Genomic DNA, 21,265 nt, shown 5'->3' with positions numbered 1-21,265 from the left:
TTCCTCAGGCAATCGCCCAGACCCAAGTCACAACATTTCAAATGTATTTTGTTTTTAAATGACCCCACTGGCATTTCCTAAACTCCCTATAACCAGCCTCACTCTCCATTTTAGATCCTCTTGGCCATGTTAACTTGCCTTTGACTCTTTTTTGTCTTCTTAGCAAGCTTTAGGTATTATCTAAACTAATGTTTGCCTCACTCAGCCCACTTGCATGTGCTATTATTGGCTGTGTCTTGCAGAATGAAACACCGTGTGTACCATATATATTGGGAGCTCTTTAAATATATTCCTCTCTTAATCTACCACTTCCCAATTATTTATCTAATTTTGATCAACTAGGTATGTTTTTGTACTTGGTGGGCAGGGGGACATGGTGAGGGGGCTCAAATTTGGGCTCCATTTATAAGAAAAATGAAAAGGTAAAGCAAATGTTGCCTAAATGGGATGTTCCCTTACCTTCACCCCAGCCTATTCACCCCTGTGAAAAAATTATTAGATGTTTGTGGGAGACGTTCTCCCTACGACAATATCATTTTTAGGAAAGAAATGCTTAATATGTTTTATCACTTTCTAACTTTAAAAAGACGAACTACTTCTTGCACCTCTACTTATTGAAGGAGTTTGTTTTTCTTTTAACATTATGATAAAGTGTCCTCAACAACCTATTGTGGGCCCACAAATATTCTTAATGTTAAGTGTCAATAACGTTGGAGGTACTAAACGGCTTTATGTTTTCTCCACAAGTGCAAAGTTCAGGAGAACACACCTGGCTGGATTTTAGATTTAGTGAAAAGAAACAAAGGCCATGAGCTGGAGAGGGGTTTCTGGAGGATGAAACAGCATCTTCAGGGGGCTTCTTCAGGGGGCAAGGCTTCCCAGGCGGAGGTGCTAAACAAAGGGGGTGGGAGCACCCTGCAAAATAAACTAGGGGGGGAGATTACACAGCACGAGGCCTGAGAGGTGCAGGGCCAGGCCCCAGTGGATTCAAAAAGGGGGTAAACATACAAGCAGGGATAAGGTCCAAGGGCATTGCAAAGGCCAAAGCGAGGCTGGAGGCTAGCAGAGATTGAAGGAGGGTGTGTTCCGAGATGGAAGCTGTAGGATTTGGTGACGGACTGGATGTCTGAGGGGCAGCTAGCAAGGCAAGTGTCAGCAGTGGCCCCTAGGTTTCTTTTCAAGAAGCATTCTTACCATGCTACCCTTGATCCTGTCTGATCTTGGAAGCTAAGCAGGATGAGGCCTGGTTAGTACTTGGATGGGAGACCACCTAGGAAGACCAGATGCTGTAGGTGTAAAAAGAAAAAGGAAGCATTCTGGACCGGCTTTCTTTTGTTCTGGTCACACCCATAGGTGGTATTTCCTCAGCTCCTAATTCATAAAGCTTGTATTACAATTCAACATATTAGTGCTTTTTTCTCTGGATGTCTTACCGGCATAAATTCTCATAGCAAGATTATAATCTTCTGAAGAAGATTGCTCTAAACAGTCTCCCTATTCAGGGCTTTAACCAAGAGATGGAAGGTGAGCGTCCTCAAGCCTTGGTGGAATCCACCACCTAAGTGATCTGCCCACCCAAGGAATGTCGAAAGGTGGCTGTTGTGACACTGCCAGCCAGCACTGCTCCTCTCCTAAGTTATCGGCTCAAAGTCCAGTCCTCTGTGAGGACCATCCCACCCCGTGTTGCTGGGGCTCTTTTGATCCACACAGGGGGAGAATGCTCTCATAGTAATCAGACAGGGTCGAATAGACATTTAGTAAAAGGAGCAAAGCCCATAGGCAATAAATTAGGCCCAGCAGTGATGCAGACCCCCATTGACTCAGCGGTAGGTTTGCCTTAACAAAACAGTCGTGCCCTTGATCTAAACTTTATTGGACTTTCCTTTCACTAAGGAAGAAGATGACAGGGAGGTTAAGAGCCTATAGGAGGCAGAGGGGATTCCAGAAGAGAACATATCCAGGAAGTAAGTGATGGTTTGCAATGGAGAAGTTATCTGTCTGGTAAGAAGCTGAACCCCTCAAAAGCAGCTATGAGGAAGATTTTATGCTTTGGAATGTATCAGATCAGGATATACTATTTTACCATTAGATGGTATCTATTTTTTCAAATTACCCATATTTAAAAAATAAACACAATGGCAGCCTCCATCTATACTGCCAAAAAAAAAAAAAAAAGATTCTTTACACACAATTAAAATTACAAGATAATTAGGAGTTATCAAGTGATATCTCCCACAATAAACCATCTTGAACTTTCAGCCTGGGTTTACTGAGACCTTAGGAGAATATGCATGAAATATCTTGGGAATTTAGCTCTCAACTTGAATAAAGAAGTCCACAACTGACCTTAATATTAAACACCTAATCACTAAGAAAACTTTAAATAACCGTGTTGACCAGTGCTCCCCCGTAATATTATTATGAATGGAACAAGTCATTTTTTTGTGATGACAAATCATTACATACAGTGCTATTATTAAATGATTCCTACAAAGGATTAACTTCTAAAATAATCTATTATTTACAAATCTTTTTGTTTTTCCTTTTCCCCTCTGCTCCAAAATGTTCAGAATCTCAATGAGACAGCCTTTGGGACTAAGAATGACACTTTCTCCTCAATCAATAATATGCCTGGTTGACATTAGAGAGCAACCAGATAGGTGAATCTCCTCCAGTTATTAACGATTTGGTGATTAAGAAATGACAAGATCTTACACGCAGCATAGCAGGGCATTTTTTCTTGTGGTGAGGAAGACCAGCTTCTGACCTTGAAAGCAGGTATGTTAAACTTGACTCCAGCTGTGGGCCTATAGTTAAGTGCCACAGGTAACAGGCTAGGACCAAGAACCCTTTCTTTCACCACCTCAATGCCACTCACCTGGATATTGCAATTCACATTCTCCCACTGTGGCTGAAGGATCTTTCTGGAAATGCAAATTTGATTCAGTCTCTCCACAGCTTAAATACTTCAGTGGCTTCCCATTGCCCTCCGGGTAAAGTCCAAACTCCTCAACAAGGTTGAAGAGTGGGGCCCTTCCTCCTGCAGGAGCTCCGTCTACCTCCACCCCCCTGGCCTCTCAACAGCACACCACGCCATCCTGTTTGGAAGTCCCTGAGCTCTGCATGCACTTTCCCCTCCCACCCTTTGCCCTCTGCCTGGAACATACCCCATTTCCTTCAGTTAGCTTACTCCTATGCCCTCCCCACCTTACTTTTAAGTTATGAGACACACAGAGATTGCATAAAACGCATATGGAGAATTTAAAGAATAATTACTTAACAAGCATCCCAGAATCCCACCTCCCAGAATCCTCTTCTGTGCCTCTTTAGAAACACAACTCCACTCCTCCCCACTTCCCTTGCTTTGGTTTATGGTCTTACCCACCTATGTATGTGCTTCTAAAGCAGTGGCTTATTTGTGTCTACTTTTTGAATGTTGTATGAATATCTTGCCTTTTCCCCCCACCCCAACATTGTGTTTATGAGATTCATCCAAGTTACCGAGTGTAGATGTAGTTCATTTATTTTCATTGCTGACACTATTGCATTGTACAACTATACCATTATGTATCTGTTCTGCCCATGAAAGTAGATTGTTTTCTCTGTGGGTGGCTATTGTCAATGTAAGAAACGTCCAAATCTGCAGAGAATTTTTTTTTTTTATGGTGACATTGATTAACGAAATCCTAAAGTTTCAAGTGTATAATTCAACAGTAAGTCATATATATTGCTTTGTGTGTTCACTGCCTATAGTTATATTTCTCTCCATCACCACATATTTGACCCCTTTTACCCCATCTACCTCCTCCCTCCCCCTACCCTCTGGTAACCACTAGTCTATTGTCCATGTCCATGAGTCTCTGTCCTGTTTGTTTGTTGCTCTTAGATTTACATCCCACATATATGTGATATCATGTGGTTTTCAACTTTTTCTGTCTGGCTTATTTCACTTAGCATGATTATCTTAAGATCCATCCATGTTGTTGCACATGGCAGTATTTCATCTCTTCTTATAGCTGAGTAATATCCCATTGTATATATGTACCACAGTTTCTTTAGCCAATCATCAATTGTAGGACACTTGGATTGTTTCCATGCCCTGGCTACTGTGAATAATGCTGTTCTGAACATCAGTGTGCAAATATCTTTTCAGATAAATGTTTTCAAGTCTTTTGGGTAAATACCCAGTAGAGAGATTGCTGGATCATATGGTAGATCAATTCTTAGACCTATAGAAAATTTTAATGAGTTTATTTGAACCCAACTGGCGACAAATGTCAGGAAACAAAATCTCAAGAGATTAAGAAAATGCTCCTGAAAATGGCAGTTTCGCAGATACATTAGCGTCAAAGGAGGAGACATAAGGGTTACATGAAATCGTTGGTGGTAGACTAAGGAGGCGGGAGAAAGCGAAGCAGGGAAATCTCTGGGACTGGATAAAAAGTAAAATGGAGAAACGCACTCTTCTTTTACATCGATGGGGATAGGAGAGTTAATAATTAACATTTACAGCACGTGGAGAGGGTATGTCGGGGACAACATAACCGTGTGGGGTTCTGCGGTCTCGTGCAGAGTCGACTCTGACATTCCAAGGGCTTGTTATTTCGGATGCAAAAGGACAATAGACAGGCTCGCTTAAGGTCAAGATTGACCTTTGTCAAGAAAGCTCCAGGGCTAGGCGACAGCAACAACATGGCTATGAACTGCGCTGAAGCTGACGATTTCTCCTGGGAGCCTCCGACCAAAGCGGAAACAAAGATGCTGCAGGCGTCACAGGAGCAGCAGGATCGCATCTGCAGGCTCACGGGCGACTCCTTGCTGCGTGGTCACCGCATGCGGGCCGAGACCTGCGCAGACCTGCGCAGACTGCGGGACAACCTTCCTCCAAGACAAACAGCGGGAAATCTACCGTGTGGCTTGTCAGGAGCTCGACTCAGACGTGGATAAAGATAATCCGGCCCTGAATGCCCAGTCTGCCCTCTCCCAAGCTCGGGAGCACGAGCTCGCCTCCACCCCAGAGCTCCCCTCAGGCTCTCCGCCCACTCCTCAGCCCCCAGTACCCCATCCAGAGCACTGTGAGGGAGCTGCAGCAGGGCTCAAGACAGCCCAGGTGTCGCCCCCTCCTGCAGTGCCTCCAAATACAGATGTCCTGGCCTGCATGCAGGAGGCCCTCCAGCAGCAGCTGACCTGGGCCTCAGATGAACTGGGCTCCAGCACCTCCCTGAAGATTAGCATCCAGCTGTGTAGCCTCATCCGGGCTTGGGCTGAGGCCCTGTGCAGCCTGCAGCAGCTGCAACACTAAGAGACCCCCTTCGGAGAAAAACCCTTTAGAAAAACAATACAAAACAATACAAAACAAAATAAAAAAAGCTACAGGCCTGTGATGTGACTACCCACCCTGACCCACTTTTAGTTAAGTATTTTCATGTTCAGACCATCCTATGTGGTTACTCTCAGTCTCCGAGTTTGTAGGGCCCGCCATGCTGGCCTCCCCTGAGCTTGTCAGGTTTAGTATGTGGCCCCTTTTTCATCCAACTATTACAAATAATACTGCTGAGGACATTCTTATACATGTGGACCAGTGCATATATGTACATGTGCAAAAAGTCCTGCTCAGGGCTGTACCTGGGAGTGGAATGCTACCTCCCAAAGTATGCAAAACGTTAACTTTTCTACATAAAGCCAAGCGGTGTTCCAAAGTGTTGGTCCCAGTTCGCTCTTTCGTCAACAGTATATGTTGATTTTCTAATGCCTCTTCTCTGCTCAGGTCTCAGTTTTGACCCCTACCCCACAGAAAGCCAACCCTAACCTTGAAAGTCTGGATCAGATGCACCTTATTTGTATTCCTTTAGCACCTGTGCTTATTCCGTATCCACAAATCGTACCCTTGCTACATGCACATGACAGAAGTGAAAAGATGATGCTCAGATCCCTAACTGCTGTCCCTCTGGATCCACTGCTCATTAGTACTAAGGCCACACATCCCTCAGGCTGCTCTCAGCCAGGGATGGAGTATAGTGGAGATGACAAAAAAAAAGGACCTTTGACCTATATCTTACACTATACGCAAAATACACAAAAAATCAATCATAGACCTAAACATAAAAACACGAAGCTATAAAACTTCTGGAAGAGAGATCTTTGTGACCCTAAGTTAAACAAAGACCCTAAGTTAAACACCGAAAGCACAATTTGTAAAAGAAAATATTGATAAATTGGACTTCATCAAAATTAAGAACTTTGACTCTTGAAAAGACATAGTTAAGAAACAAGTTACAGACCAGAAGAAAACATTTACAAACCACCTGATAAAGGCTTTATGTCCAAAATATATAGAGAAACTTGAAACTCAAAAGCCAAGAAGAAAATAATTCAATTTTTTAAATGAGCGAAATATATAAACAGACACTTCATCAAAGAAGATGACTAACATGAAAAGATGCTCCACATCATTAGTTATTAGAAAACTGCAAATTAAAACCACAGTGAAATACCGCTACATACTTATTGCAGTGGCAAAAATTAAAAAGACAAGACCAAACGTTAGTGAGGAGAAGCAACGTCTGAATCACTCATACTCTGCCGATGGGAATGTAAAAAGGTGCGATCATTTTGGCAATTTCTTAGAATATTATACATAGACCTACCATAGGATCCAGTCATTCTACTTCTAAGTTTTTACCTAAGATAAATGAAAACATATGTCCGTAGCAGCTTTATTTGTAGTAGGCAAAAATGGAAAACAACCCGAATGGCCATCAACGGATAAACAAATGGTGATATGCCCATACAACGGAATACTATTCGGCAATAAAAAGAAATGAGCTATTGATATATTCAGCAACATGGATAAATATCTATTATGCTGACTGAAAGAAACCAGGCAAAAAAGAGAATATATTGAATGATTCCATTTATATAAAATTCTAGAAAATTCAAACGATAGTGATAGAAAATAATAGAAAACAAGTCAGTGATTGCTTGAGATGGAAATGAAGGAGGGAGACTACCAAAGGACGTGAGGAAATGTGGTGGGGGATGATGACTATATTTATTATCTTGGTTGAGGCAATAGTTTCATGGACGTATACATTCAAAACTTAAACGGTATACTCTAAATGTGTATAAGTTTTTGTGTACCAATTATACCTCAAAAAAGCTGTAAGAAATATAAATCGTTTACATCATTATTATGCTCTGAGGAAAGTCCTTTTAGTTCATCGTTCTGAAATACTTCTAGCCTCATCTTCCCCTATTTCCCCTTCCTCAAATTCTTGGATGAGAGGTCCAAGCCCACACTCACCTCTGGTATTCGTATCAATTAAGAAAAAAAAAAGTCTATGTGGAAAGAATTTTGTTAAGTTCTACGAGATATTCAAAGATAGATAAGAAATAGTCCGTATCTTCGAGAAGTTTTAATCTAGGTAGAGAGAGAAGATATAAATATGTTTACAATTAAAATGTCTAACGAGATTTAAAAATCAAGGTTAAAAAATAGAAAACATGTAAAAAGAGAGTGATTAACTGCCTAATGAAGATTACAGAAAAAAATTCCAAAGAGAGATTACTTTAGTCTGGGATGGTCTGGGAATATTTTATGTCAAATGTGGGATTTGAGCTGGAATGTGAAGAATGGATAACATTTGGATACATGGGAAGAGAGGAAAGAGAATAAACACAAGATGTTTTGGTGGGGTCAAAGAATGGTGACACGGAGGAAATAAGTTTGACAGGAGGAAAGTTTTCCTTAAAAGAATCTCAGGACTTTACTAAAGAAGAACTCGTGAGTCAGTGAGTCGTTATAATCATTCAGCAAAGACTATATGAGCAGATGTGAGGAATGTGGAAAGAGTATAACTCCCTGAATAGACAAATCTCTCTGAATCCTAAGACACTGGTCACAGATTCATGGGCTTTGAAAGCATCCTTAGAGGTTGCCCTGAATATTTGTCTGATAGAACACTGGTTCCTCTTGGAGGTGTTGACTCCCACTTCAGAGTCAACATGGATAGATTTTCTCCTACTCCACCCCATGTTCAGCCAGGGAATAGAAGATGATCCAGGTACAATGATCAGACTCTCTCTCGTGATTCTGAATCCTGAGTGAAGGACCTGGTTACATGAGAAATAGTTAGAGGTCATTTATCATATTCACCAGACCCTTCCTGCTCCGTGGCTACGGCTATGCTTCCCACTAACCAGCCCTCCAGAGTACTCTTGGTTCCTGGCCAGTACTCTAGTCTCTGGTCAATTTTGTGATTTCCCCCCAAATACCATTCTAGTAAATTTCACTTTTTGCCTAAGACATCACAGTCTATTTCTGTTGCTTGAAGCCAAGAACCCTGACTAATGTAGAACTCTTCAGATCTTAGTGCTTCAGTTTCCTGCATAAACCTCTTGGCCTTAGTTCAGCACCCTGGGGCCGTATGGAACAAGTCTATCCTTTCTTCTACATGAGCTCTTCTTACATCTGAAGATGGCTCTTCAGCCTGTGCTAACCCCTTTCTTCCCTGGGCTAAGCGCCACCAAGTTCCTTTGGGCATTTCTCATCTCACATGGGCTAGATCACTTCGCCAGCCTGGACACTATTTCCAAGGGTGCTGAGGTGTTCACATTCAGACTTTTGTGACTCAGTAAATATTTGTCGAACGCATGAATCTCACCAATTGAAAGTTTCGCTTTGGGCTACAGTGCCTTTTGTAGGCAATAGTCATTCATTCTTGTTTTTCCATGCAAAGACTATGTTATAGTTAAGGTACTGGTTCAGCTACTGAAATAAAAATCAAAACAACAGTGACTTAAATAAGATGGTTTATTCCTCTTACATGGAAACATCTAAATATGAGCAGGGCTAGGAACCCAGCCTCTTTCCAGCTCGTGACCCTCAATTTGTAACACATGGCTTCTCTCTTGTGGTCCAGCATGGCTATTCCTGCTTCCAGCACCATATTCACCTTGCAGGAGCAGGAAAGAAAAAGAGAAGAAAAGTCTTGGGCATTCTTTCTAAGGAGTGTTTCGGAAGTTGCACCCATCACCTCCACTCATAGGTCAGAACTTACTCTTGGGACCTTGGGATGAGAAGTGCTCAAAAGAACACGGGGGCATTGCCTTCAAGAGGGCCTGGGAAATGTAGGTTTAGCTGGGAGAAGATGATGAACCTAGCAGTTTCTACCACAGACCACCAACTGCAATTTGACTCTCTTCTGATAAACTACTCTAAGTACAGTGAGATGCTACACAAAAAGTGGTTAATTGGCTGTAACTTTCTTATACTCAATGTTAGGCATTTTGCAAGTGATTACCAGGCCAGAGTTACTCTAAGATTTGAGTTTTAGAAAAATTCAATTTCATGGACTTAATAGGACACATACCTTGGACAAGTCCCTGTACGTATAACCCAAAGTAAGGTCAGATCTACAATTGAAAGTTCTAATTGAGACAACCAAGCAATTTATTTCTTTTGAAAATAAAACCCACAAGTTTGTTTCACACAATAAGCTTAATATATTTTCATATTAATTAGACAGTATTCTTTCAGTTACAAATAATATAAACTGACTCTAATTTGTTTAGAAGGGAAGGATGAATTATTATAAGTGGGCCAGATGTCTCCCAGGACTCAAGGCAATGTGCTGCAGACTGGGCCTCTGGAACAGACTAGAACCAGGATGCTTTCCATCTTTCGTTTCTATTTCTTTGCCCATCAGCTTAATTCTTCTCTCCCTGAAAGGACCTTTTATCTCTGCTCTCCAGTTTGCCCAGTAGACAATAGCTATTCCCAGCTGCTTATTCTACACATTATCCCTTTAGCCACCTAGAGATAGTCTAAGGCTCTCCTTCAATGAACATTCTTATTAGTCTTGCTTGGGTTTGTGGTCCATCCTTGGGCCAATAAGCAAAATCTAAAGGGTAGGCAAACTCATATCCTTATGACAGCTGGTAGCTACCTCTGAACCCTGTAGATTTGGGGGTGGGATATGGGTGAAGAGAAATACTTTGTAGCAAAGAGGGGGGCTAGACAGGCACCTTAGTAGACATGCCATCCACCCATGCAAGTGTGGAGGGTTGTCATAAAAGGAATGAAATTTAGAAATGTAGCTGAGAGGTATACAACACTGAGACAGACTAGACATGATGTAATGGTGTTGGGAAAGAAACTGTGTCTTCCTCAAGACTTACTTAGTGGTAGGTAACAGAAACCCATCCAAAGGCTCTTAAGCCTCTCACTTGAGATTTTTAATATCTGAAAAAGGCTTTGATGTGCAGAGGGTCACCTACAGTTACTTGTTTTAATTAATATTCAAGGTGTTAAAGTTGCAATATTTTTTTAGAGACTTTATTCTTCAGAGCAGTTCTAGATCCATAGCAAAACTGAGCAGAAGGTACAGAGATTTTCCATATACTCCCTCCCCAGCCTACACACAGCCTCCTCTATTATCAACATCCCCTATCAGAGTAGCACATTGGATGAATCTACATCAACACATCGTCGCCCAAAGTCCATAGTCTTAGAGTTCACTTCTGGTGTTGTAGATGTTGTGGGTTTGGACAAAGGTATAATGACATGTATCCACTATTACAGTATCATGCAGAGTATTTTCACTTTCCTAAAAAATCCTCTGTGCTCTGCCTGTTTATCCTTCCCTCCTCCCTAATGCTTGGAAATCATTGATCATTTTACTGTCTCTATAATTTTGCCTTTTCTAGACTGTCATATAATTGGAATAACAGTGTGTAGCCTATTTAGGTATAACATGAAAGGCATAATTTATGAAAGAAAAAAACAACCCAATTAAAACAATGGGCCCAGGCCAAAGACTTTAACAGATACCTCACTAAAGAAGATATATGCATGTCAAAAAAGCATATGAAAAGATGTTTCACATCATATGTCATTAGGGAAATGAAAATTAAAACAACGATGAGATATTGCTACATACCTATTAGCATAGCCAAAATCCAGAACACTGACAACACCAAATGCTGGTGAGGGGATGGAGCAACAGGAACTCAGTCACTGCTGGTGGGAACACAACACAGTGCAGCCCCTTCGAAAGACAGTTTCATGATTTCTTATAAAACTAAACATACTCTTACTATATAATCCAGCAATCACGCCCCTTGCTATTAACCAAAGGAGTTAACAACTTATGTCCACACAAAAACCTACACATGATATTTATAGCAGCATTATTCATCATTCTCAAAACTTGGAAGCAACCAAGATGTCCTTTAGCAGGTGAATGGATAAAAAAACGGTGGTACATTCAGACAATGGGATGTACAGCAGTAAAAAGAAATGAACTATCAAGCCATGAAAAGGTATGGAGGAAATTTAAATGTATATTACTAAGAAACCAATTTGAAAAGCCATAATATTTTAAAACCTAGGCTTTTCATAAGACTTTATGTTTAACTCACAAGTCTTATTCTTATTTATGTCTAGTGATTTTTATATAAAATAATATTAATCACTTTTACTTTTTCTCTTATTACTGTTTAATTGATTCAAGTTTAACATAGTTAGTCCTCCTAAATAATTAATCCTAAATATTTAATCTTCTAAAACATTTTAAAAGCATTTAAAGTTAAAATACATCTATTTCTCTAAGGCACTTCAAATACCTGACATGGCAAACATATAACACTGACAAGTGAAATCTTTCTAAGCCTTTTAGCAATTATTGAAGTTTTATCAATCTAGTAAATGAAGTTTCTGAAGATTCATGATGGAGGAATGTCAGATGTTTCCTAGTGTTAATTCTCCCTTTTCTCCATTTAGCTAAAACCCCAGAGTTTAGCTGGACACGTGTCTACCCGACAATAGACTATATTTTGCAGTGAGCTGTGGCCATGTGATTCAGCTTGGGCAAATGGGACATGAGCAGGTATGATGGGTACTTTGACCAGGTCAGCTCATTTAAGACACCTGTTCTGGGCTCACTTCTTTCCCACTCCCCTTGGATGTGGTGGTGAGCCAACATCAACCACATTGTGAAGATAACACTTTAAGCCGTGGCAGATCCAAAAAAGAGAAGAATCTAGAAGACGTTACAAAGCAAAGCTGCTTGGCCCACAGCTCTAGACCACTCACTACTTGACTGTTACATGAGAGTGAAATAAATGTCTATAACCTTTGGGCCACTGTACTTTAGAGTTAGGTTGTACTCCAATAATAGACTTTCAAAGATTATCTACAAACTTAATTTTATCCTCAAACATTTAAAATTAAAGTCATGAGTTTAACATGCCAGGCTCTCTAATATGTTAGATTTTCTTCAATGTTTCAAGTTCTTTAAATAACACATATATTATAATGATGATTAACAACTAATTCCTAACCTTACCACAAAAGAAAGGCTAAATTCATGGGCTCTAAGATGTTTTCAATTATAAGATGCAACATTATTTTAATATCATCAAGGAAGAAGAAATACCACCTTTACAATTGTATGGTGCCATTGACTGTAGAATGCACCTCAATTTTCAAGATGTTAAAATTAATAAAATATAGCAATATTCTGATTTTGATTCAGCTCATCTATTCTGATCTCTACATTTTCCTAGGTTTACAAAGTCACTTACCCAATTGAGAGGAGATTTGTTGTCTTAGGCCAACTGAATCTAATGGTGGAAAATTCAGGACCTTAAAGTAGTTACAGATTCAACTACTTGGTAGAATAGTTAACGCTGGACCTGAACGTGGGTGCTTGGTACCTCCGGAATGATTCTGACTGAGCAGCTGTGAATACTAAGGCTGGAACATGAGAGTAGGAAGCTGCCTGCTGTGTTAAGAGGGAACTTTGTGCCCACACCTTTTACCTGAAATTTAGTTTCATAACACTGTATCGTGTGTTTTCTGGGTAGCTTTCAAGTTTCAACTTTAGCCTATTTTAATTGAAGCCTCTTTCAACTTTGATCAGCTGATTAGGGTAGTCATACCCTATAAATACGTGCAGGCTCACACCCGTACATACCCACGGCAGATTGTATCTACTCTTTTTGCTGTAAGATAAGGATTAATTGAATGCTGTCTGCAACACTCTACATTTTTGCCTACCTCACTAATCATCATTTTGCAATCATTATAATGAAAAAACAAAAACAGGGATATATCAAAGAATTCAAGAGTATATCTTAGAATCCAGGAACAGGATGTGTAGCTGGGGCTTCTGAGGAACTGGATGTGTCATTTTTGGCTTCTCTGAGATGACGTGTATTTATTTCTGCTCTGCTCATGAAGCGTCTGACTCTGCCTCCTCCTTCCTCACACCCCATCTTGTCTCTCTGCTTCTCCATGCCCGCTGTGGGATCTGCTGGCCCATAGCCTGAGTGTCCTCAGGACACTCATGCTGAGTTCAAGTGTTTACCAATACTAACCGTCAACTCTGGTCCAGAAGAAGAATCTTACTTGAGATCTGCCATACAAGGGGTATCCAACCTGAATCCAAGAGAGTATGGCCGTGAAGTACAGATGCTTGGTTCTCGGCGAAGAGTTTTGGGCAGGGCAGCTCTCACTAAAGGTGGCTGATTAGGGGCAGCCGAGCTCGGGGTTAAGCACATGACGCCAAAGCCAGACTGCCTGGATCCAAACCCAGGTTCCACTGCTTAAAGGCTGTGTGATCTTGACCAAGTAACTAAATTCTCTGGGTCTCAGTTTCCTTATCCATAACATAATCACACCTAAGGCATAAAATTATGGTGAGGATAACATGATAGTGTGTGGAAAGCAAAGAGAAACCTGCCTGCCATGCGGGAAGTGTTTAATAACCATTCACTGTGTATTCTGATGGAAGAGATGAACAAGTAAACAGATATAGACTGCATATATTTCCTCCCCACCTCAGGTGCTGAAATAATTTTATTTGTTTGTTTATTTGTTTATCTGAACCAGATCATCTGATTTGGCTCCATCTACCCAATCTGACGAGTGAATCCATCTCAGTTGTGATTTTCCCCTGGGACAGTCATTCTTCATCCAGACCAAAGTGATTCATCCAAAGGTAGAGAATTCCACCTCTCCAGGCCAAGCGGGAGCGTGGGCTTCATTGATTCACTCACCGTGGAGCAGTCATCAAATGTACTAGAGACTGGGAACACAATGGTGACCAAAACCACACATCTTTCTGCCTCTCGAAGAAACACTTCGAAGGTAAAATCAGCAAGGCTTGGTGATCGGAGGGAGGACACGGGAGGGTGAGAGAGAGGAAGGGGTCAGCAGTGTCTTCTGAGCTCTCGTTCTACGTCATTGGATGGACGCTGGTGACATGCGGGGAGGCAGAGTGAGAAGGGAATCACAGTTTTTGTTTTGGGGCAGAAAACCAGAATGTGTGGTAGCATCCTGGTTGAGTGTCACGTTTAGAATCAAGCTGCAGGGTTCCAGCCCAGCTCTGCCCTCACTAGCCGTGCAAGACCCGTCAAGTCCTTTTACCTCGTTATCGATTTTCAAGCCTGAAAATGAGAAAGGTAATAGCCCTAGGTCACAGGACTGTTGTGAAAGTGAAACATATTTATACAAGAAAAGCGTCTGAAACGGTGCCTGACTCTTTGATATCTAATCGGGAGCATGGCCACGTCCTTAACGAATCTGCGTAACTGTCATTAAAACCTGTCGCGTTATATTCCATAGGAAATGTTGCTTACGTAATCATTCCCCTGCTTTTGGACATTTCAGTTCACACTTTTCTCACTCTTCATTTTTGTAACTAATTCCAAGATGAATGTCTTAGCGAATCAGATTTTTCTGCACTTAGGAATGCTTCCTTCAGTTTGGCCTCTCAACGTAGAATTTCTGGAATCATTTATAGCTCCTTGGGTCCATCAGCAGTTTTTCCAAAAGGGGCACCAGCAGTTCAGAGTAGGTCTCAGATTAGAATCAGAACTAGGGGAAACTGAGGCCCAAGCAGGAAGGACCACATGTTCTCAGTAGCCAAGAAACTGCAACAAAATTTCCCCAGGACCAGGAAAGAGGTATCAGAGGATACAGGAAGAGGAACTGGGGAATGACTGGAAATGCCTGATTTCTATGGGAATCTGTGCCAGAGAAAGTGAGTAATGTGTCTAGACGTGTAATTGCCCACGTGCAGATGTGGTGTACCCAGCCCTCCCTCCAGCCGCCCTACCCCGAACAGCTGATTGCTCAAGTGCTGTACAGCAGAGGCAGGGTGGGGGGAATTGCAGCAGAAATATAAATGAAGGCCAGGATCCCAGAGGCATAATATTGAATGGAGACGTTCTAAGCTCCTGGGAGGTGACATGGAAAGTGACCACCACCTGCTAGCCAGTTTTGGGTCGCCTCTCAGCTTCTTCCTCTCACATGCCTCCAGAACCACTGCAGCCCCCACCCTGGAGGGCTCCCTCCCTGAGCTCTCTCCTCATGCTGTTGGGTTCCACACACTACTTAGACCGTGCTGGCATCTATATCTTCTTTCAGCCCAGACCTCTCTCCTGGGCTCCAGGCCTGCATCTTGGCCAACTCTTAGCCATCTCTCCCAGGAGGTTCCAAATGCAACTCAGATTCAGGAGTCCATCTGAGCCCATCTTTGGGTCACACCTTCTCCTGTCCCTTGTCCTGTGGTTGGCACCACCGAACACCCAGACCTTATGCCAGACATTTGCAACCCTCCTAGACTTAACCTGACTTCTCACCATCCATCTAGTCGGTCACCAGGTAGCTCTTCAATTCATCCCTTCCTCCTGATTCACCTCACTACAGGGTCCTCAAATTCACTCCCACAATTACCCCTCTCTAACTGAGTCTTCCTTTGTCTACTCTGTGGCCCCCAAAGTTGGTCCTTCTCAAATATCCATCTGATCAGGCTCCTTCCCTGCTTAAAACTCTAACTGGTTCCTGGAGCAAGCGATGCTGCAGGTAACATTCCAAACCCGTTCACTTGGCAAATAGTTACCAAGGTCCTATCATCTGACAGCCACTGTGCTAGCAGTGGGTATACACTGGGAAATCAAACAGACATCGTGATATAATATTCGATGAAATTCAAGGTCGTTTGTGAATGGCTCTTTTCAGTTTCATCTCTCAATGTATCCCTGTTTGTACCATATAGTCATACTCATAACTTCTCTGCTCCCCCAAAGTACATTACTTCTCTGCCTTTGACAAGTCGCTTGCCCACTTCTTTGGATAATTGTGGTCTTTCTGATTCAGTTGTGCTCCCAGCTCCTTTTGAAAGCTTTTCCTAACACTCTCCCCCCATCCCCTCCGGATTCGCCTGCCTTTTCTCTATGCCACCAACACCTGTGTTTACCTCTACAATCGTATTTACTACACAGTGTGGTGACATTGTTTACTTGCCTGTACTCTCTTTCCTGCCAGCCCTCCCCCACACACACTTATAAGCTCCGTAAGGTAAGGATAATTTTTATCACCTGTGCCCAACAACGCATGGTACTGAATGACCATTTGGTAAATGAACTATATATGTAAAGATTCTTGTTAATATCAGATTTAATGTATTTATTTATATAATCATTATAAGTGCAAGGAACTATCTTGGTTGCTTTGGATGCAACATTAAATAAACTTGTGAGAGAGTAGCATTAAGTTCATCTGTTCAGTGCTTACGGAACAATTTTTTTTTTTTTGAGTGTGCCAAGCATCGTTTTGGTATTGGGGATATGGCGGCAGAAAAGCTAGACAAAGTCCCTCTCCTTGTGGAGCTTGTATTCTAGTGGGGAAAGGTAGACTATAAACACTTAGGTAATAGGAATCTCAGAGAGTGATAAATCCATGAAGAAAACACAAGAAAAATGGAAGCGAGCAGAGGGGCCCTCTACATTAGCCAGGGTGACTTCAGGGGGCCTCTCATTATCTCATCTTCCTGATCTGTGAGTTGGGAATCATCAGAGCAGCTCCAGTATCGGAATACTTGGAGGATTACGTGAGAAAATTTGGACGCAGCACTGACATTCCATAACAATTGTCCTTATTGCAGGTTTTCGAGCCAGAGAGAGAGGTGATCTAATTTACATTCTGAAAGGAGCGCTCACTGCAGGTGGGGAATGCATTGCAGGGCGAGGAGGGCAAGCAGGGAGCTGCCCAGGGGCTTTGTGATGGAAAGATGAAGCTTCTGACTTTATGTTTCTGGAAGCGGAACCGTCAAGTGTCCCGGTGGTTTACTGACAATCGGCAGTATAAAGGCAAGCTTAGGAGACTCATGTCATGGATATGAAAGCACGTTTGTGCCTGACAAATGTGTGAGAACATGCCTGTGTTTCTGGAACTCACAGACTCACATACATGTCCTACATCAAGTTCTTCTGTGACTAGGCACCTGGGCAGTCATTCATACCTGTTTCTCAGGTGTGACTGTTTCTCTTTACTGTTCCTTGCCTGTTTCCTTGGGGTTTCATTTCCATCACAATGTCTAATTGATTCTTTAATGTTTTATCAACATTTCTACCAGTTTCCCAGGGTTCCTAGAAGCTGTTTCACCACTGTTATACTTTTAAGACTTTTAAAGATTTGATGAATCTACAGCCATGCCACCCTGAACATGCCCAATCTTGTCTTATCTTGGAAACTAAGCAGGCTCAGGCCTGGTTAGAACTTGGATAGGAGACCACCTACGAAGACCAGGTGCTGTAGGTGGATTTGATGAACTAAGTAAATAAGAACACATACAGTTCTTAGACTGGGTAACTAAACACTCAGAAATGCACGTCGTTCTTATAAACATTATCTGCTTGTCACCAGTTCATGGTGAAGTTTTTTAATGTTATCAGAGTGAGAGCTTCATGCAATCACCAAATGCTTGCCCACTCAGTAGTCATAGCATGTCTTCGAAAACTCTCCAGTGTCTCTATGTATAAATCTACTTCATTTTTTCGAAGTGCTACTCAGGATGCAGCATGACATAATGTATGTGTATCTTAATATATTTAACCATTCTTTTTTTTTGGTAACTGTGTGTGTGTGTGTGTGTGTGTGTGTGTGAGAGAGAGAGAGAGAGAGAGAGAGAAACCCAAATACAGATAGGAAAAAACAAAAATGTTTAACTCAATGGTTTATCCCAGAGTGAACATCCATATAATTAGTTCAAGAAATGGAATATCACTAGCACCCCAGAAGTCGCCTTTATATGTCAATCACCATCCCTCTTTGATAAAAGTAGTCATTATCCTGATTTTTATGGAACTCACTTCCCTGATTAAAAAAAAAAAAAGTTTTACCATTAAAGCTTATATCCCAAAACACTATAGTTTAGTTTTACTTGCTTTTTGAATTTCATATAAATGGAATCTTGCAGTATTTGGTTTCTTTCCTTTGGTTTCTTGTTTCGTGCAGCTAATGTTCATTCATTTTCATTGCTTATATTATTTTATTTTCTGAATATACTATGATTTATTTATCTATCCTACTATTGATGGACATTTGTGCTGTTTAAGGTTTGAGATTTTGGGGAACTGCCCTTGGACATTCTTCTGCATGCATGTGTACATATTTCTACCTAGATACAGGAGTGGAATTGTGAGATCATAATATATGTGTATCTTCGACTTTAATAGGTAATGCTGAGCTGTTTTTCAAAAAGGCTGTAGCAATTTGTTCTTTTACTAGCTGTGTATGAGAGTTCCCTTTGCTTTATATCCTCATCAACATTTAATATTATCAGTCTTTCTAATTGTAGCCATTTTTACGGATGTGTTTGTTGTTGAATCTCATTGTGGTTTTAATCTGTACATCTCTGATTTATAGGTTTATTGGCCATTTGGATAACCTCTTTAGTAAAGTACCTGCTCAAGTTGGTTGTCCTTTTTACTACTGAGTTATCTTCTTCTTATTGGTTTGTAAAAGACTTTTTAAAAATTTTGATTAGTTGCTTGCCTTTTCACTCTTTAAATGATATCTTTTATTGAACAAAAATTCTTAATTTTAATGAAGTGTGATTTATTGATCTTTATTTTAATGGTTAATCCATTTTGTGTCCTGTTTAAGAAGGCTTTCCTACACCAAAGTAAAAAAAAAAAATTATATTATCAACTAGGAGTTTTATTTTACCTCTCACATTTAGATATATAATCCATCTGGAACTGAATTTTATGTATGGTGTGAAATATGGGTTGAGTTTCTTTTTTTCTATATGGATAGCCAATCGTCCCAGCACCATTTATTAAAGAGAATTGTGTCAAATGTCAAGTGCATGAATATGCATGAATCTGCTTTTAGATTTCTCTGTTTTATTCCACTGAAACATTTGTCTACTCACCCACTAATACACACTATCTTAATTACTGTAGTTTTATAATAACTTGATATCCAGTAGAGCAAATCTTTCTGCCTTATTATTTTCCTTAAGAGTGCTTTGCTATTCTTGGCCTTTTGTATTTCTATACTTGTAGGTTCCCTTGGATATTTTATGTATAATATGATATCATCTATGAATAATGAGAGTTTTATATTTTTCTTTCCAATTTACATATCTTACATTTCTTGTCTTGCTTTTCTTCATTGGCTAAGAACTACAATACGATGTTGAATAGGAATAAGAGTGGACATTTGTGTCTTATTGTCATTTTCAAAGGCAAACCTTTCAACATTTCACAAATAACTATAATATTTACTACAGGGTTGTTGTCTCCTCTTCCCTCAGGGAACTTTTATCAGATTGAGGACGTTCTCTTCCACTGCCAATTTTCTAAGAATAATTTTATGAATGATAAATTTTATCAAAAGATTTTTCTGGGATATGACAATGGGATAGTCATAGTTTTCTTTATTTGTTAATGTGGCGAATTACATTGATTTATTTTCTAATGTTATTCTTAGAACGTATTTAATTTAGTCATGATATTACCTTTTACATAACGTTGGATTTGTTTGGCCAGTGTTTGTTTGGGGTTTTTGTTTGGGAGTTCTAGAATATGATTGACTTAAATTTTTCTTTCTTGTAATGTCCTTGTCAAGTTTTGGCATGAAGCTTATGCTTTCCTCATGTAAAAAGTTTTGTAGAATTTCTTCTTTTTCTATTTTCTGGGACCATATGTGTAAAATTGGTGTTGTTTTCTCTCTCTCTCTCTCTCTCTCTCTCTCTCTCTCTCTCTCTCTCAATGTTTAAATTCACCATTGAAGACTTTGGGGACTGGAGATTTTTTGAGAATAAGTTTTTAATAATATATTCAATTTCTCTAATAGTTATTCAGGTATTATGTTTTTCTTGAGTCTATTTTGATTCGAGGAATTTTCTGGGAATTTCCCATTTCATTTTTGGCATAAAGTTGTTCCATGATCTCCATTTATGTTTTTGATGGCTGTAGGATCTGTAGCGATGCCTCCTTTTTAATTTCTGACTTTTTGGACTACTTTAAACATAATTAGGCCTGGCTCTTTACTGTCACAGAAACCATTTCTTGTGTTGTTTCTCTCACCTGAAAAGCCAGGCTTTACTTCTCTGCCTTTTCAAATGACACTCATTTATTAAGGCTTCATACAAGTTTTACAGTTTCCATGTAGAATTTGATGACTATCTCATCCTGCACTGATTTCTTTGTTCTCTGAACATTTATATATTTTTATCTCTATATCCCAATTTGTTCTTAATTATAAACTTTTTATGAGTTTTTTGTTTGTTCGTTTGTTTGTTTGTTTTGTGCCCTCTAAGCAAACTACATGTTCTGAAGGTAAGGACAAAGATATTTTCAAATTTCCCACAGCACTCAGACAGTGATAATTATACAGAAGGGCTCAGTTAAAAAAAAAAATACTGATTGAAAGATAATAATCCTATAAGTTCATATAAACTCATTACTACAGAAATGTCACAAAAGAATTTAAGAAAAAGTTTTGTTAATAAAACAGTAAAATAACATCCTAAGAAAGAAAAAATAAAAGCGCAACTAAAACTGTTCAGATGTCAACTCTTGAATAATAAAAGAACATCACCCTTTACACCAATCTCCAAGTAGTCTCTATTGTCATAAAAATTAAGGTATGATTTAATAAACTTACATAATACATGTTAAACTGTGAAGTTATGGTTCATTTAAAAAATTGTAGAGAAGGAAATAAATAAAATGAAACTAAAATAGAGAAGAAAACTGCTTCTAACTGGAACTAACAAAAACTCCAACCTTTTATTACAAACTCTGATGAATGTTGTCCAGATATGATGCAATGTGGATTAGATTGAACAACACAATTACCCAGGTCTAGTGCAATGGAACAGGTAAACCTGCTTGGAGAGCCATTGGGGAAGTAAAAACATAAAGACGCTGGGAATATTATAGAAAAAATGATGGAACTTTCCAA

At 40.1% G+C, this 21,265-nt stretch overlaps 1 protein-coding gene across 1 annotated transcript; it reads left to right on the top strand.

Annotated features, from left to right (window-relative positions):
* Positions 1-4,683: 4,683 nt before the first annotated feature.
* Positions 4,684-5,302, top strand: LOC120598804 (protein ZNRD2-like). The gene is given in 2 exon segments (XM_039857892.1): positions 4,684-4,854; positions 4,856-5,302. Coding segments are annotated over 2 exon segments (609 nt in total). The 5' UTR covers positions 4,684-4,692.
* The last annotated feature ends 15,963 nt before the right edge of the window (positions 5,303-21,265 follow it).

The sequence above is a fragment of the Pteropus medius genome, unplaced genomic scaffold, assembly GCF_902729225.1.
Source record: "Pteropus medius unplaced genomic scaffold, Ma_sr-lr_union100, whole genome shotgun sequence".
NCBI lineage: Eukaryota > Metazoa > Chordata > Mammalia > Chiroptera > Pteropodidae > Pteropus > Pteropus medius.
The sequence above is the reverse complement of the archived record's forward strand: the minus strand, read 5'-3'. Positions and strand labels throughout refer to the sequence as shown.